This window comes from Cherax quadricarinatus, chromosome 32 (assembly GCF_038502225.1).
Source record: "Cherax quadricarinatus isolate ZL_2023a chromosome 32, ASM3850222v1, whole genome shotgun sequence".
NCBI lineage: Eukaryota > Metazoa > Arthropoda > Malacostraca > Decapoda > Parastacidae > Cherax > Cherax quadricarinatus.
Genome location: NC_091323.1, coordinates 30,792,780 through 30,811,806, shown reverse-complemented (window position 1 = coordinate 30,811,806; position 19,027 = coordinate 30,792,780). Strand labels below are relative to the sequence as shown.

General features: G+C 39.0%; 1 protein-coding gene across 8 annotated transcripts in view; it reads left to right on the top strand.

Annotated features, from left to right (window-relative positions):
- The window catches only part of ATP7 (copper-transporting ATPase 1), a 121,936-nt gene that overhangs the window by 54,428 nt on the left and 48,481 nt on the right, over window positions 1-19,027 (top strand). For all 8 annotated transcript variants that reach the window (XM_053778844.2, XM_053778845.2, XM_053778850.2 and 5 more), the window contains 6 exons: window positions 143-276; window positions 578-811; window positions 7,573-7,713; window positions 8,532-8,729; window positions 13,633-13,809; window positions 14,086-14,277. In XM_053778844.2, coding sequence (XP_053634819.1) covers window positions 143-276; window positions 578-811; window positions 7,573-7,713; window positions 8,532-8,729; window positions 13,633-13,809; window positions 14,086-14,277 — 1,076 coding nt within the window. The remainder of the gene's footprint in view (window positions 1-142; window positions 277-577; window positions 812-7,572; window positions 7,714-8,531; window positions 8,730-13,632; window positions 13,810-14,085; window positions 14,278-19,027) is intronic.

Genomic DNA, 19,027 nt, shown 5'->3' with positions numbered 1-19,027 from the left:
TGCACTAGTAAAGTACCCACATAATAAAACTAGAGTTCAGGCTATATTTGTTTTTATTTTTCAGGGGTGCCAGTTGCATACAGGAAAATGGTGTCTGCTTTTCAGAGATACCAGTTATATATTTGTTGTCTTTGTTTTTCAGGTGTGCCAGCTATGTTGGTGATGGTTTACTTCATGGCTATGATGGAGCACATGTCACATCAAGAGATGTGTTGTGTATTACCTGGCCTTTCCCTTGAGAACTTGCTTCTTTTCCTTCTGTCCACTCCAGTTCAGGTTAATGTCTTAACTTGTGGTCTATTTGAGTACTGTTTTGATGGATAGTATAAGAATGAATTACATATAATATTTATTCAGAAGGAAATCCTTAGTACTTTTTTTATTATAATTTAATTTACAATATTTTATTTAAGGCAGTGTCTTTTTTTTTTTTTTTTTTTAGCTGTTTAGGGTACCTTTTTCTTTTATAAATACAATAGATACTGCTTTTTATTAGCATCTGTTATATTGAATGCCTCATTAAAACAAATGCTGTACTCAGAATTCAGAGAATAATTTTGCCCTGTTTGACTTTCAGTTCATTGGTGGCCGTCACTTCTATGTACAAGCCTTTAAGGCTCTGCGGCACAAGACTGCAAATATGGATGTGCTTATTATGCTGGCAACAACAATCTCGTATATATATTCGTTGGGAGTAGTACTCGCTGCCATGATTTTGCAGCAGTCAGCTAGCCCATTAACATTCTTCGATACTCCTCCAATGTTGCTGGTGTTTGTTTCTCTTGGAAGGTGGTTGGAGCACATTGCCAAGGTCAGATTATGTGGAAGTCTAGTGTACTATTTATGTTAACTATAGTTTTATTTCTGGTAGACAGAAACCACCCAGGGAGGTACTACCGTCCTGCCAAGTGAGTGTAAAATGGAAGCCTGTAATTGTTTTACATGATGGTAGGATTGCTGGTGTCTTTTTTCTGTCTCATAAACATGCAAGGTTTCAGGTATGTCTTGCTACTTCTACTTACACTTAGGTCACACTACACATACATGTACAAGCATATACAGTGAACCCCCGCATAACGATATTAATCCGTTCCTGAAAGCTCATTGTTATGCGAAATTATCGTTATGCGAATGAATTTTCCCCATAAGAAATAATGGAAATCAAATTAATCCGTGCAAGACACCCCAAAGTATGAAAAAAAAAATTTCTACCACATGAAATATTAATTTTAATACACACAAACTGAAAAAGACATGCACAGTTACATGACACTTACCTTTATTGAAGATCTGGTGATGATTGATAGGATGGGAGGAGGAGAGAGTCTTAGTGTTTAGAAGGGGAATCCCCTTCCATTAAGACTTGAGGTGTCAAGTCCTTTTCCGGGGTTACTTCCCTTCTTCTTTTAATGCCACTAGGACCAGCTTCAGAGTCACTGGACTTCTGTCGCACAACATATCTGTCCATAGAGGCCTGTACCTCCCGTTCCTTTATGACTTTCCTAAAGTGGTTCACAACATTGTCAATGTAATAGTCACCAGCATGGCTTGCAATAGCTGTGTTAGGGTGATTGTCATCAAAAAAGGTTTGCACTTTAAGCTACATTGCACACTTTTCCTTAATCTTTGAAGTAGGCAACTTCTTCAATTTCTCACTCCCCTCCTCCGAAGCAGTTTCCTCAGGTGTGGCCTCATGCTGATGAAGATGATCTAGCAGCTCATCAGTGGCTAGTTCTTCATTGTCCTCCTCCACCAACTCTTCCACATCATCCCCACTAACCTCCAACCCCAAGGACTTTCCCAATGACACAATGGATTCCTCAACTGGCATAGGATTCCCAGGGTTAGCCTCAAACCCTTCAAAATCCCTTTGGTCTACACATTGTGGCCACAATTTCCTCCAAGCAGAGTTCAAGGTCCTCTTAGTCACTTCCTCCCAAGCCTTACCTATAAGGTTTACACAATTGAGGATATTAAAGTGCTCTCTCCAAAGCTCTCTTAGAGTCAATTGAGTTTCTGAGGTCACTACAAAGCACCTTTCAAACAGAGCTTTTGTGTACAGTTTTTTGAAGTTTGCAATAACCTGCTGGTCCATGGGCTGCAGGAGAGGAGTGGTATTAGGAGGCAAAAACTTCACCTTAATGAAGCTCATGTCCCCATAAAGTCGCTCTGCCACGTCTGTAGGATGACCAGGGGCATTGTCTAACACCAGGAGGCACTTAAGGTCTAATTTCTTTTCAGTTAGGTAATCTTTCACATACTTAAGGTCTAATTTCTTTTCAGTTAGGTAATCTTTCACATTGGGGGCAAATGCTTGGTGTAACCAGTCATAGAAAAAGTCCCTAGTGACCCATGCCTTACTGTTTGCCCTCCACAGCACACAAATTAGCCTTGAGGATATTCTTTTGCCTGAACACTCTGGGAGTTTCTGAGTGATACACTAATAAAGGCTTCACTTTGCAATCACCACTAGCATTGGAACACATCAACAGAGTAAGCCTGTCTTTCATAGGCTTATGTCCTGGGAGTGCCTTTTCCTCCTGAGTAATGTAGGTCCTGCTTGGCATTTTCTTCCAAAACAGGCCTGTTTCATCACAATTAAACACTTGTTCAGGTTTCAGTCCTTCACTGTCTATGTACTCCTTGAATTCCTGCACATATTTTTCAGCTGCTTTGTGGTCCGAACTGGCAGCCTCACCATGCCTTATCACACTATGTATGCCACTACGCTTCTTAAATCTCTCAAACCAACCTTTGCTGGCCTTAAATTCACTCACATCATCACTAGTTGCAGGCATTTCTGAGGTGTCCCTGTTTGCAGATGACGTGAAGTTGATGAGAAGAATTCACTCGATCGAAGACCAGGCAGAACTACAAAGGGATCTGGACAGGCTGCAGACCTGGTCCAGCAATTGGCTCTTGGATTTTAATCCCACCAAATGCAATTAATTAAATCCTCATGCAACTTCCTAACCTTTTCACTTATGATCACTTGAGAGATGCTATCTCCTGCTATCTGTTTTTCATTTATCCACACCAATAAGAGTCTCTCAACATCTTCCATCACTTGTGATCTCTGTTTCGAAAACACAGTTGAACCTTTGGCAAGAACAGCTTCCTTGATTGCCGTTTTGTTGGACACAATATTAGCGATGGTTGATTGGGGTTTGCTATACAACCTGGCCAGCTCGGAGACACGCACTCCACTTTCATACTTAGCAATGATCTCTTTCTTCATCTCTATAGTAATTCTCACCCTTATTCCTGTAGGGTTGGCACTAGAAGCTTTCTTGGGGCCCATGGTCACTTATTTTGCAGATAAAATCACCAAAAACACTGTAATAATATGAAATGTTCCGATTGTATGCTTGGATGTTACCGCGGAGGCTGGCTGGTAAACAATGCCACCGGCGGAACATGTGAGGCTGGCTCAGGCCGCACATTAGACGCGTCTCGGACGAATAGCGTTGAGCGGGTTTTTTAGCGGTATGCGAGGCAAAATCTTAGCAATAAAATGTATCGGTATGCGAATTTAACGTTATGTGATGCCAACGGTATGCGGGGGTCCACTGTATATACACACCCCTCTGGGCTTTCTTCTAATTTCTTACTAGTTCTTGTCCTTGTTTATTACCTCTTATCTCCATGGGGAAGTGGAACAGAATTCTTCCTCTGTAAGCCATGCGTGTCGTAAGAGGTGATTAATCCTTTGACTGTCGTGGTCGTATATATACGTCTTACGAGGTACCGTGTTTGACGTATATATACTCATAAATTCTAGCGGCTTCAGATCAAGCAGGAGAAAACTGGTAGGCCCACATGTGAGAGAATGGGTCTTGTGTGGTCATTGTGCACCATATAAAAAAAATCCTGGAGCACGCAGTACCTAATGAGGAAAAAAACTCCGTCCATTTTCCTTAATTAAAATGCCGTCTTTGTGGTCTATTTTCGTATAGTATTTATGGTTGTATTCTTGTTTTCTTGGTCTCATTTGATAGAATGGAAAACATATTATAGAAATAGAGGTTATTTTGATTGATTTTACTATAAAAGGAACCTGGAAATGGAGCTCAAAGTAGGGGAAATGTTTGATTTTTGCCAAAGTTCAAAAGTAAACAAATGATGTCATTGTTCAATAAATGCCCAGCTAGTCATTCTAATGTGCAGTCATGAATGGGTTGATGTTATTTATACAATTATTACAGTATTGCAGTAGTCTGCATAACAGTAAATCTTCTATTTTTTGTTGGAATAAAAATTCAAAATAGAAAGCAAGAGTAATATCAGAGGGGCCTGGAGACATGACTGATGAACAAAGAAAATGTTATTTTAGAGTCAGGAATATCTGCATTGTTCATTCTGGACCTTATTTTGAAATTGTCATATTTTTTAATTTTCGTGAAATTGGCCAAATTGCAAATTTCTGACCACATTATTGGGTAGCTGAAATTGGTAAAGGGGCAGTTTCTTGTACTCAATCGATAGAAATAAACGGAGTTCTAAAGAAATAGCTATGAGTTTGGTCGACTGGAACGATGGAATTAGCCGAAAATAGGGCTCAAAGTGAGCGAAATCGCTGATTTGTAAATATCGCTGAGGTCGCTAACTTCGCGAGAGCGTAATTCCATCAGTTTTCCATCAAATTTCGTGTTTTTGGTGTCATTACAATTGGGAAAAGATTCTCTACCATTTCATAAGAAAAAATAATTTTTTTTTTTTTTTTAAATTTTGCGACACCAGGAGACACCTCAGGATTGGGGGTTGTGACAGTCAAAGGGTTAAAATGCCGGGAACAAGGGGCTAATAACCCCTTCTCCTGTATACATTACTAAAGTTGAAAAGGGAAACTTTGTTTTTCTTTTTGGGCCACCCAGTTTCAGTGGGATATGGCTGGTTTGTTGAAAGAAGTTCTGCATGTTTTGATACTGTATATGCTATTTTACAACAGGAATAAAAAGGCAGATGTTGGTAGGGTGTGCAAAAGAAGAAAATTAAAGGTGAATACAGGAAAGAGTAAGGTTATGAGGATAACAAAAAGATTAGGTGATGAAAGATTGAATATCAGATTGGAGGGAGAGAGTATGGAGGAGGTGAACGTATTCAGATATTTGGGAGTGGACGTGTCAGCGGATGGGTCTATGAAAGATGAGGTGAATCATAGAATTGATGAGGGAAAAAGAGTGAGTGGTGCACTTAGGAGTCTGTGGAGACAGAGAACTTTGTCCTTGGAGGCAAAGAGGGGAATGTATGAGAGTATAGTTTTACCAACGCTCTTATATGGGTGTGAAGCATGGGTGATGAATGTTGCAGCGAGGAGAAGGCTGGAGGCAGTGGAGATGTCATGTCTGAGGGCAATGTGTGGTGTGAATATAATGCAGAGAATTCGTAGTTTGGAAGTTAGGAGGAGGTGCGGGATTACCAAAACTGTTGTCCAGAGGGCTGAGGAAGGGTTGTTGAGGTGGTTCGGACATGTAGAGAGAATGGAGCGAAACAGAATAACTTCAAGAGTGTATCAGTCTGTAGTGGAAGGAAGGCGGGGTAGGGGTCGGCCTAGGAAGGGTTGGAGGGAGGGGGTAAAGGAGGTTTTGTGTGCGAGGGGCTTGGACTTCCAGCAGGCATGCGTGAGCGTGTTTGATAGGAGTGAATGGAGACAAATGGTTTTTAATACTTGACGTGCTGTTGGAGTGTGAGCAAAGTAACATTTATGAAGGGATTCAGGGAAACCGGCAGGCCGGACTTGAGTCCTGGAGATGGGAAGTACAGTGCCTGCACTCTGAAGGAGGGGTGTTAATGTTGCAGTTTAAAAACTGTAGTGTAAAGCACCCTTCTGGCAAGACAGTGATGGAGTGAATGATGGTGAAAGTTTTTCTTTTTCGGGCCACCCTGCCTTGGTGGGAATCGGCCAGTGTGATAATAATAAAAAAAATAATAAAATGTTTGGAGGATTGCAAATTACCTGATGATTTACAAGTTAAGCTTGCTTATATGTTGTTCTGGATAATCATTAGAAATTTTACTTAATTTTCATTAGTAGTTTCAGCAATTAGTGAAACAAAATGTGTTTCTTGACTTACAGAACATGCACTTGAACACGAAATGGAATAAAATGTAATAAGAGACAAATCTACTGAATATGAATTAGGAAAAGAGTTCTATAACATAATTGAAAATGAAATAAGACTGTTCATTCTTAACAGATAATAAGGTGTGAACCATGAAATGGTTTAACAGAAGATACTGGAGAACCATGAAAAACTAAATAATAGCACTTACAACCAATGTGGGAAACTTGCAAACCTACAGATTTTCAGGGGATTCAAAACAAATAAAAAATGTAGTACTATGTATATGTAATTGTAAGAAATTATGAAGAAAATTTAAAAAATGTATATTTCTTTCTTTCTTTCAACACACCGGCTGTATCCCACCGAGGCGGGGTGGCCCAAAAGGAAAACGAAAGTTTCTCCTTTTACATTTAGCAATATATACAGGAAAAGAGGTTACTAGCCCCTTGCTCCCGGCATTTTAGTCGCCTCTTACAACACGCATGGCTTACGGAGGAAGAATTCTGTTCCACTTCCCCATGGAGATAAGGGGAAATAAACGAGAATAAGAACTAGAAAGAAAATAGAAGAAAACCCAGAGGGGTGTGTATATATATGCTTGTACATGTATGTGTAGTGTGACCTAAGTGTAAGTAGAAGTAGCAAGACATACCTGAAATCTTGCATGTTCATGAGACAGAAAAAAGGACACCAGCAATCCTACCATCATGTAAAACAATTACAGGCTTTCGTTTTACACTCACTTGGCAGGACGGTAGTACCTCCCTGGGCGGTTGCTGTCTACCAACCTACTACCTAGGAAAAATGTATATATATAAACATATAAGCATTATATTTCCAGAAAATTGTAGGTAGTAGGTTGGTAGACAGCAACCGGCCAGGGAGGTACTACCGTCCTGCCAAGTGAGTGTAAAACGGAATCCTGTAATTGTTTTATATGATGGTAGGATTGCTGGTGTCTTTTTTCTGTCTCTTAAACATGCAAGATTTCAGGTATGTCTTGCTTCTTCTACTTACACTTAGGTCATACTACACATACATGTACAGGCATATATATACACACCCCTCTGGGTTTTCTTCTATTTTCTTTCTAGTTCTTGTTTATTTCCTCTTATCTCCATGGGTAAGTTGAACAGAATTTTTCCTCCATCAGCCATGCATGTTGTAAGAGGCTACTAAAATGCCGGGAGCAAGGGCCTAGTAACCCCTTCTCTTATATAAATTACTAAATTTAAAGAGAAACTTTCGTTTTTCTTCTTGGGCCACCTTGCCTTGGTGGGATACGGCCGATTTGTTGAAAAAAAAAATCCAGAAAATATGTATTTGATGAGTTTTACTAATTCAGTAAGCAAGACAATGTAGCTTGTATTTGGATCTTCCTGCCTGAGCTTATCTTTCTGTATTAGAGTCCTGTTCGTATTCCTTCCCAGCTATGAAAAGTATATCATTCCACAAGCTTAATCTGTTCTGCTTACTGTTGAGCACTTATTCCCATGTCTCTACATAGGGCAAAACTTCCGAAGCTCTGGCAAAACTGATGTCTTTACAAGCAACAGAGGCAACGCTGGTGACCCTCAACGAAAATAATGAGACTGTTTCCGAGAAGGTCATTGATGTGCAGCTGATTCAGAGGGGAGATATGCTGAAGGTAATATTTTAATATTTCAGTTCAAAAAAGCAAATAAGTATTTAAGCTTAAAAATGGAAGTTGTAATCAGAACTTCATTGAATTGAGACCAATATGATTAACAGAAATATATTTTTAAGCTTTGTTGAATATGTTAAAAGTTCACTATTCCTTACAGAACACCAACATGGATTCAGAAATGGAAATTTATGTCTTTCACCCTTTATAGAAATGCGAGATAGATGAATAGGCATTAAGACAGAAAAGGCAAGGTTGAATGAAATGGGTATTATTGGACTGTAATGAAAAATTTGATACCTGTAGGATAGGTAGGGATGCTGCATTCAAGTGGATTTTTGAAATTATGGTGTCTGTGATTTTCATGAAAGACAGCTAGAGGATGAGTGATGGTGAATGTACATCTCTTTCCCACAGTCTAATAGAGGTAATCACACTTATGTATAATGACTTTTTGTATGTATCTTTGTTTCTTGTTTGATTACATCATTAACATGACCCTATAAACTAACAGGTAGTGTGATTTAGAGGACATTGCATTCACTCTCCTTGCTCCTGGATGTTGGACCAGATCTCCACTTCATTGGATTGCACTTGATTGCCTCCCATTTTCCAGGCATTGTATGACCCATATGGGTTTAGTGCTTCCCATATATATAATGATAATGTATCCACACTCATTAGTAATGGATTATGGTAGAGGGAAACATTGTAAATTATTAAAATTGTAATTTAGTTTAAAATTCTCTGACCATTTAATTTAATATTTTAATTGCTAGTAAATTTTTAGCATTTCAATGATATGTAAATATTATCCTCAGGTAAAACCAGGAGAAAAGGTTCCTGTGGATGGCCGTGTCATTTCTGGGCAAAGCATGGCAGATGAGTCACTCATTACTGGGGAGTCAATGCCGGTGAACAAGAAACCTGGCTCCCAGGTTATTGGTGGTTCAATCAACCAGAATGGTCTTCTTATGATCAAAGCAACTCACATTGGAAGTGATACAACACTTTCACAGGTACAGTTTGCTTAGGGAAAGTGTATAAAGAATCTCCCAGTTAACGTATGTATATACGGTGGAATCCTCGGTTTTCCTCTTTAATTCGTTCCAGAGAGTCTGACGAAAACTGAATTTGATGAAAACTGAAGCAATATTTCCCGAAAGAAATAATGTACAGTAAATCCAATTAATCCATTCCAGACACCCAAAAGCATTAACAAAAAATACATTTTATAGAGAATAACTATAGTTTTACATACAGAAGACAATGAGAAATAAAAATAAGGCACTGATGAAATGGATAAATGAACATTTAAATCACTTTTACCTTTATTTAAAACTTGTTGGCGTGTGGAAGACGGCGAGGAGGGGAGAGGGAGGAGAGGTCATTTCTACCACCACTACCACCCTCTACCACCATCACTACCACCCTCTGCCACCATCACTACCACCCTCTGCCACCATCACTACCACCCTCTGCCACCATCACTACCACCCTCTGCCACCATCACTACCACTCTCTACCACCATCACAACCACTACCATCCTCTTCCACCATTGAATTCTATCGTGTTTCTCGCTTTTTTTATCAAAGGGCTGGCGCTCAGAACTTTCTTTGGCCCCATGGTGGCTTATTTAGCAGTTGCACTCAATAAACAAGCACAAAAAACAATGGATTATTACGAAATGTTTCGTATGAATGCGCAGGGTAATGTTCACTCGATGAAAAACAAAGCCAGACTGACTCAGAATGCTTGTGTGGGATGCTTTGTGTTGGCGCGGGCAGACAGGCACGTTCAGTACGGTGGACAAAAACTAAGGTGATGAAGGAAAACTGGCACAATATTTTGACGTAAAAAGTCGTCGAAAACTGAATTCGACAAAAACCAGGGCAAACAAAAACTGAGGTTCCACTGTACGGTACAGTATTACCAAAGTTACCCCCCAGCATTATAAGCAAAGTTGTAGAGTCAGTGTATATGGTTTATCAATGTATGTGATTTATCATTGTATATGATTTATGCTACTAATATTGTTCCCCTCAAAGGAGATTCCTTGATACTGGTGAGGGGCTCTTGATCTAGGGAATTGGATCTGTGCTCCAGTTCCCTGAATTCATCCTGAATGCCTTCCATACTCCCCCCTTCCCACAGGTGCTGTATAATCCCTATGGGTTTAGTGCCTTCCCATGATAACAATAATACTGCTTTTGTTGTTTTAGTAGACTCAGCTCATTGTTCAGTAGGTAAATTAGTCAGGTAACCTTGTCTGTTCAGTCCAACAGAACAGTGGTGCAAGTAAATGTTTTTAGAGTGGAATGAAATGAAAAATTTTATTAGTATGTGAGACATCTAGGTTTACTGTAATATGTTTTAGTTAAAACTAGTTGGGCTGAATAGTTATGGTGAAAGATAGAGTATGAAACATGAATATTATGAGAATATAGATATAAGACAGAGAACCATTAATTCATGGTAAAATTATTCTATCTCTTAAACCCAGCCTTGTCTGGTCTGGTCATTTGTCATCTTAATCTATTTAGTCATTTAATTAAATACAGTTCTGTAGTGGTATTTAACTGGGATAGTTCTTCCTCTTATGATAAGTAACTAGGTGATATCATTTTATTATTTTTTTTAAGCCATGCTGGTCGTCTCCCACTAAGGTAAGGTGACCTGAAAAAGAAACACTTTCTCCATCATTCATACTATCACTGCCTTGCCAAAGGCACACAAATATGACAGTTACAATGTCACTAAACAGCAAATATCTCAAACCCCTACTTTAGAGCACAGGCATTGTATTTATTATTATGACTGTTTTTATGACTAGTACATACTGTATTATTATTATTATTTATTTATTTATTTATTTATTTATTAACAATTTGAGCACACATACAGAGGTACAAAAAAATACAGATAAGAGCAGCATGCCAAAGCCACTTATACTATGCATAGCATTACGGGCTGGCTTAAAATTAACTTAAGATTAACTAAGCAATGATGAAATCAGTGATAAAACATTAATGTAAACAGATTACTATAAAGCACAAGTGAGTATTACAAAGACAGGTCATATGGTTGCATGCAGTGTTGTACATTCAGTCGTATGAAGTATTCTGTTAGGTAGTGTATTTAAAAAATAATAAAGTTAGATTTGGTTTTAGGTTTAACATTTATGTGATATAATTGTGAGAAACATTTAAGATATACAATTTATAAGGTTCAGTTATTCAGTATTTATTTGGTTTTGGGTGAGTAAGTGATCTTTGAGAAGAGACTTGAATTTATAAACAGGTAGTGTTTCTTTTATATTTACAGGTAATGAATTCCAGATTTTAGGGCCTTTTATGTGCATTGAGTTTTTGCATAGTGTGAGATGGACACGAGGAACATCAAAGAGTGATCTGTGCCTTGTGTTATGGTCATGTGTTCTGTTGAGGTTGGCAAGGAGATGTTTGAGGGGAGGGTTAATATCAGAGTTAAGTGTTCTATGTATGTAATAGGTGCAGTAATAAGTATGGATGTTTTGTATGGTGAGTAGGTTTAGTGTATTGAATATTGGTGGAGTGTGCTGCCTGTAGTGAGAATTTGTTATCATTCTAACTGCAGCCTTTTGTTGGGTAATTAGTGGTCTGAGATGGTTAATTGTTGTTGAGCCCCATGCACAAATTCCATAGGTGAGATAGGGGTAAATAAGAGAGTGATATAGGGCCAGGAGGGCTGACTGTGGAACATAGTACCGTATCTTCGATAGTATGCCTACAGTCTTGGAAATTTTCTTAGAAATTTGTTGTATATGTGTATGAAATTTGAGTCTATTATCAAGGTGGATTCCTAAGAATTTTCCCTCTGTTAGCTTTGTGATAGGTGATCCGTTTATCATTATGTTAAGAGGGACATCTGTAGCTCTGTTACCAAACTGAATGAAGTAGGTTTTGTCAATGTTTAGTGTAAGTTTGTTAGTCCTCATCCAGGTAGATATTTTCTGTAATTCGGTATTTACAGTATTGGCTAGCGTGACTGGGCTCGGGTGAGAGAAGACGTATGTAGTGTCATATGCAAATAGTGTGGGTTTGAGTAATTGCGAAGCATTTGGAAGGTGATTTATGTATAGGAGAAAGAGAAGAGGGCCAAGGACACTTCCCTGTGGGACACCAACTGTAATTGGTTGCGCAGAAGAGTTTGCCCCATTTGCGTACACATATTGGCTTCTGTTGCTGAGGTATGACTTGAGGTAGTTGAGGGAGTGCCCTCTTATACCATAGTGTGACAATTTTACGTGGAGCAAGTCATGGTCAACTGTATCAAAAGCTTTACGTAAGTCAATGAAGATCCCCAGTGGGACTTCTTTTTTCTCTATTGCAGTGTATATATGTTCTAGCATGTGTATAATAGCATCATTAGTATTTTTATTAGGCCTGAATCCAAATTGGCAGGGGTTGAGTATGTTTTGGGAGATAAGGTAGGAGTAGATTCGTTTATGAATTAATTTTTCGAAGATTTTTGAGAGAGGGTGTAAGTTGGATATGACTATTATTATTATTATGACCAGTATTATCATTACTACTGGTATTATTATTACTGGTATTGTTATTACTACTGGTATTATTATTACTACAGTGGAACCTCAAAAATCGAACGTATCACATATCGAACGTTTCGAAAATAGGACCATTTTTTCGGACAAACTGTGTCCCTATTATCAAACGTGCCCTTAATTTCGGACCGCTGGGTACAGGACCTGTCTGCCGGCCTGCTCTGTCCGCGTCCCCGCGCAGGCGCCGTGAGTAGTCTAGCTTTGTTTATGCTTGAGTGAACACTAACCTGCGCTCTCATTCACACATTTTACGATTATTTTGTTGTGTTTAGTGCTTGTGGGACTGTGAAATAAGCTGCCATGGGCCCAAAGAAATTTGCTAGTGGTACCCCTGTGGTAAAGAAAGTGAGAAACATCATAGATATAAAGAAGGAAATAATACAGAAGTATGAGAGTGGTGTGAGACTTGTTGAGCTTGCCAGGATGTATGGGAAAAACAAGTTGACCATCGGTTCTATCCTGTCAAAGAAAGAACAAATCAAGGAAGCTGATGTTCCGAAAGGCGTTTATATAGGGAGTGGATGAGGTGCCTTCTTCAAAGATTAAGGAGATTTGTGCCAAGTGGAATGATGTCCAAATGTTTGTGCAGAAGTACCACCCTGAGCAAGCTGAAACAAGCCATCTTTGCAACAAGTTCAGTGACAGAACCATGTCCCATTTTAGGGAAATGTTAAAGAGGCGCCAGAAACAGAGGACTGTGGACAGTTATTTTGTGAGACAGGGGTCCAGTGACTCTGGAACGGATTAAGTTCGATTTTTGAGGTTCCATTGTACCAGTATTATTATTACTACCGGTATTATTATTACGACCGGTATTATTATTACGACCGGTATTATTATTACAACCGGTATTATTATTTCGACCGGTATTATTATTACGACCGGTATTATTATTACGACCGGTTTTATTATTATGACTGGTATTATTATTACGACCAGTATTATTGTTACAACTAATATTATTATTATTATTATTATTATTATTATTATTATTATTATTATTATAAATCTACAAGGTCTCTCTTGTACCATTTCTTGACACTTAACCATAAAAGGGGATTTTATAAGCTTTGTTTCCCTTTACTATATGTATTTAATTTGTATTTAAATGTGATTCTTAGTACTAAATTGAAAGAGAGATTATTACTAGGGTTTACCATGGTTGTAATGAATGTTGAAGATTTTACTGAAATTTAGTGCTTTTGCAGCAATGTAAATAATTACCTATTATTTACCTGCTGGTATGTTAAAATAACTTTTCATTTGTCATTAATACTGGTCTTAGTGTAGTAAATTTGTAATTTTTTTTTTTGTCCAGATTGTTAAGTTAGTTGAAGAAGCACAAACATCGAAGGCTCCCATACAACAACTTGCTGACAAGATTGCTGGCTACTTTGTGCCGATGGTGGTCACAGTGTCTTCTGTGACACTCATTTGTTGGATTGTTATTGGCTATGTGAACATAACACTTGTTGATTCAGAATATTCTTCCAAGGTGAGCTGATAAAGTACTCAAAGGATGTGACCTGTGTTAGGAAAACCTTCTTAGGCTGTATGATTAAGCAGTTTTTGCCATTTTCTTCTAATTTGTGACTTTACCCTGCAATTTGTATTTCAGTCTTATTGTATGTATTGCAACTTGTAACTTTTAATGTTCTTTTTTCGAAATGCATTTCTTTTATTCTTGATGGAATTTGAAAAATACTTGTTAACCTTATGTTAATGTGCTATTGTTGAAAAATGTAATAATACTTTTTCATAATTTCAACAGATAACTGAGGGATTTACACGGACAGAAATAATTATGGAGTTTGCTTTTCGGTGTGCCATCACTGTCCTTGCCATTGCATGTCCGTGTGCTCTAGGGCTTGCCACGCCAACAGCAGTGATGGTGGGCACTGGAGTTGGTGCTACTAATGGTATACTTATTAAGGGAGCAGAACCCTTAGAAAATGCCCACAAGGTATTTACATTTTATGAATTAATTTATGAAATTGTTGATTTTTCACTTTGCTGCACTATAACATTCATAATCTTTTTAAGGAGGTCATCAACTAGGGGTAGCAGTAATGTTGAAGGATCAGTTATGGAAGGAGAAAAGATAATATGAATGTGTAAATTAAAGAATTATGTGGATTAAAGTAAAGGTTGGATGCGAAAAGTGGGTCATAATAAACGTGTATGCACCTGGAGAAGAGAGGAATGTAGAGGAGAGAGAGAGATTTTGGGAGATGTTTAGTGAATGTATAGGAGCCTTTGAACCAAGTGAGAGAGCAATTGTGGTAGGGGACCTGAATGCTAAAGTAGGAGAAACTTTTAGAGAGGGTGTGGTAGGAAAGTTTGGAGTGCCAGGTGTAAATGATAATGGGAGCCCTTTGATTGAACTTTGTATAGAAAGGGGTTTAGTTATAGGTAATACATATTTTAAGAAAAAGAGGATAAATAAGTATACAAGATATGATGTAGGGTGAAATGACAGTAGTTTGTTGGATTATGTATTGGTAGATAAAAGACTGTTGAGTAGACTTCAGGATGTACATGTTTATAGAGGGGCCACAGATATATCAGATCACTTTTTAGTTGTAGCTACACTGAGAGTAAAAGGTAGATGGGATACAAGGAGAATAGAAGCATCAGGGAAGAGAGAGGTGAAGGTTTATAAACTAAAAGAGGAGGCAGTTAGGGTAAGGTATAAACAGCTATTGGAGGATAGATGGGCTAATGAGAGCATAGGCAATGGGATCGAAGAGATATGGGGTAGGTTTAAAAATGTAGTGTTCGAGTGTTCAGCAGAAGTTTGTGGTTACAGGAAAGTGGGTGCGGGAGGGAAGAGGAGCGATTGGTGGAATGATGATGTAAAGAGAGTAATAAGGGAGAAAAAGTTAGCATATGAGAAGTGTTTACAAAGTAGAAGTGATGCAAGGAGGGAAGAGTACATGGAGAAAAAGAGAGAGGTTAAGAGAGTGGTGAAGCAATGTAAAAAGAGAGCAAATGAGAGAGTGGGTGAGATGTTATCAACAAATTTTGTTGAAAATAAGAAAAAGTTTTGGAGTGAGATTAACAAGTTAAGGAAGCCTAGAGAACAAATGGATTTGTCAGTTAAAAATAGGAGAGGAGAGTTATTTAATGGAGAGTTAGAGGTATTGGGAAGATGGAGGGAATATTTTGAGGAATTGTTAAATGTTGATGAAGATAGGGAAGCTGTGATTTCGTGTATAGGGCAAGGAGGAATAACATCTTGTAGGAGTGAGGAAGAGCCAGTTGTGAGTGTGGAGGAAGTTCGTGAGGCAGTAGGTAAAATGAAAGGGGGTAAGGCAGCCGGGATTGATGGGATAAAGATAGAAATGTTAAAAGCAAGTGGGGATATATCGTTTTGGAGTGGTTTACCTGGAGTTTACCTGGAGAGAGTTTCGGGGGTCAACGCCCCCGCGGCCCGGTCTGTGACCAGGCCTCCTGGTGGATCAGCGCCTGATCAACCAGGCTGTTGCTGCTGGCTGCATGCAAACCAACGTACGAGCCACAGCCCGGCTGATCAGGAACTGACTTTAGGTGCTTGTCCAGTGCCAGCTTGAAGACTGCCAGGGGTCTGTTGGTAATCCCCCTTATGTGTGCTGGGAGGCAGTTGAACAGTCTCGGGCCCCTGACACTTATTGTATGGTCTCTTAATGTGCTAGTGACACCCCTGCTTTTCATTGGGGGGATGGTGCATCGTCTGCCAAGTCTTTTGCTTTCGTAGTGAGTGATTTTCGTGTGCAAGTTCGGTACTAGTCCCTCTAGGATTTTCCAGGTGTATATAATTACAGGTGTATATAATTACATGTATAAAATTACAGCATAATATAACTCTGACTTTTCCTGTAAAAATGCTGACATTACTCTGTAGTTACATCTTTAACTCCAGCCATTTCCAGTTCCATAAGGACATTGTCTAGGTAGAACTCATCAGGGTAGCCATGACCACTGCTATTTGAGTCGAACACAGTCTTATGATGAATGTCATTCCAAGTAATAACATTCTTCAAGCCAGAGGTAGCTGAGGTACCCACTGTGAAGATTAGACGCCATTTCCATGCTTCTTGTAACAATCTCAGTACCTTGTTTCCTGGTTGGTGCAATTATTTAATAAATGTATGGAAGAGGGTAAGGTACCTAGGGATTGGCAGAGAGCATGCATAGTTCCTTTGTATAAAGGCAAAGGGGACAAAAAAGAGTGCAAAAATTATAGGGGGATAAGTCTGTTGAGTATACCTGGTAAAGTGTATGGTAGAGTTATTATTGAAAGAATTAAGAGTAAGACGGAGAATAGGATAGCAGATGAACAAGGAGGCTTTAGGAAAGGTAGGGGGTGTGTGGACCAGGTGTTTACAGTGAAACATATAAGTGAACAGTATTTAGATAAGGCTAAAGAGGTCTTTGTGGCATTTATGGATTTGGAAAAGGTGTATGACAGGGTGGATAGGGGGGCAATGTGGCAGATGTTGCAGGTGTATGGTGTAGGAGGTAGGTTACTGAAAGCAGTGAAGAGTTTTTACGAGGATAGTGAGGCTTAAGTTAGAGTATGTAGGAAAGAGGGAAATTATTTCCCAGTAAAAGTAGGCCTTAGACAAGGATGTGTGATGTCACCGTGGTTGTTTAATATATTTATAGATGGGGTTGTAAGAGAAGTAAATGCGAGGGTCTTAGCAAGAGGCGTGGAGTTAAAAGATAAAGAATCACACATAAAGTGGGAGTTGTCACAGTTGCTCTTTGCTGATGACACTGTGCTCTTGGGAGATTCTGAAGAGAAGTTGCAGAGATTGGTGGATGAATTTGGTAGGGTGTGCAAAAGAAGAAAATTAAAAGTGAATACAGGAAAGAGTAAGGTTATGAGGATAAAAAGATTATGTGATGAAAGATTGGATATCAGATTGGAGGGAGAGAGTATGGAGGAGGTGAATGTATTCAGATATTTGGGAGTGGACGTGTCAGCGGATGGGTCTATGAAAGATGAGGTGAATCATAGAATTGATGAGAGGAAAAGGGTGAGTGGTGCACTTAGGAGTCTGTGGAGACAAAGAACTTTGTCCTTGGAGGCAAAGAGGGGAATGTATGAGAGTATAGTTTTACCAACGCTCTTATATGGGTGTGAAGCATGGGTGATGAATGTTGCAGTGAGGAGAAGGCTGGAGGCAGTGGAGATGTCATGTCTGAGGGCAATGTGTGGTGTGAATATAATGCAGAGAATTCGTAGTTTGGAAGTTAGGAGGAGGTGCAGGATTACCAAAACTTTTGTCCAGAGGGCTGAGGAAGGGTTGTTGAGGTGGTTCGGACATGTAGAGAGAATGGAGCGAAACAGAGTGACTTCAAGAGTGTATCAGTCTGTAGTGGAAGGAAGGCGGGATAGGGGTCGGCCTAGGAAAGGTTGGAGGGAGGGGGTAAAGGAGGTTTTGTGTGCGAGGGGCTTGGACTTCCAGCAGGCATGCGTGAGCGTGTTTGATAGGAGTGAATGGAGACAAATGGTTTTTAATACTTGACGTGCTGTTGGAGTGTGAGCAAAGTAACATTTATGAAGGGGTTCAGGGAAACTGGCAGGCCAGACTTGAGTCCTGGAGATGGGAAGTACAGTGCCTGCACTCTGAAGGAGGGGTGTTAATGTTGCAGTTTAAAAACTGTAGTGTAAAGCACCCTTCTGGCAAGACAGTGAAAGTTTTTCTTTTTCGGGTCACCCTGCCTTGGTGGAAAGCGGCCAGTGTGATAATAAAAAAAAAATAATAATAAATAAATCAACTAGGGAACACCAAAACTAGAACATCCATACTTACTAATGGGGAGTTAGAAAACATATGTTTTATAACCACTGATCATCAGTATACATATGTGTGAAACATAACCATCCTTAATATTGTTTTTGATACAAACTTTGGTGCATTTTAGGGGAGAATATAAAAATAACATACAAATTTGTTTGTAAATTGCAAACCAAAAACATTACTCATTTGTAAGTTGGGATTTTTTTTTACTGTATTTTGTTTTACTGATGATTGTTTTTCTGAAGTGTTTGTTGATAAGTTCATCAAACTAACCCCCCCCCCACACCCCCCCCCCCCCCCAAAAAAAATGGTGCTCTAAAGAGCAAATTATTTTGATGCTAATTGAAGAAAATACATAAGAATAAGAATAAGAAGAAGAAAATTGTCAAAGTGGGAAGTCTGAATGTGCGTGGATGTTGTGCAGATGATAAGAAAGAGATGATTGTGGATGTTATGAATGAGAAGAAGCTGGATGTCCTGGCTTTAAGTGAAACAAAGCTGAAGGGGGTGGGAGAGTTTCAGTGGAGAGGAATAAATGGGATTAGGTCAGGGGTTTCAAATAGAGTTAGAGCTAAAGAAGGAGTAGCAATAATGTTGAAGGATAAGCTATGGCAGGAAAAGAGGGACTATAAATGTATTAATTCAAGGATTATGTGGAGTAAAATAAAGATTGGATGTGAAAAGTGGGTTATAATAAGCGTGTATGCACCTGGAGAAGAGAGAAGTGTAGAGGAGAGAGAGAGATTTTGGGAAATGTTGAGTAAATGCGTGGGGAGTTTTGAATCAAGTGTGAGAGTAATGGTGGTTGGGGATTTTAATGCTAAAGTGGGTAAAAATGTTATGGAGGGAGTAGTAGGTAAATTTGGGGTGCCAGGGGTAAATGTAAATGGGGAGCCTTTAATTGAGCTATGTGTAGAAAGAAAT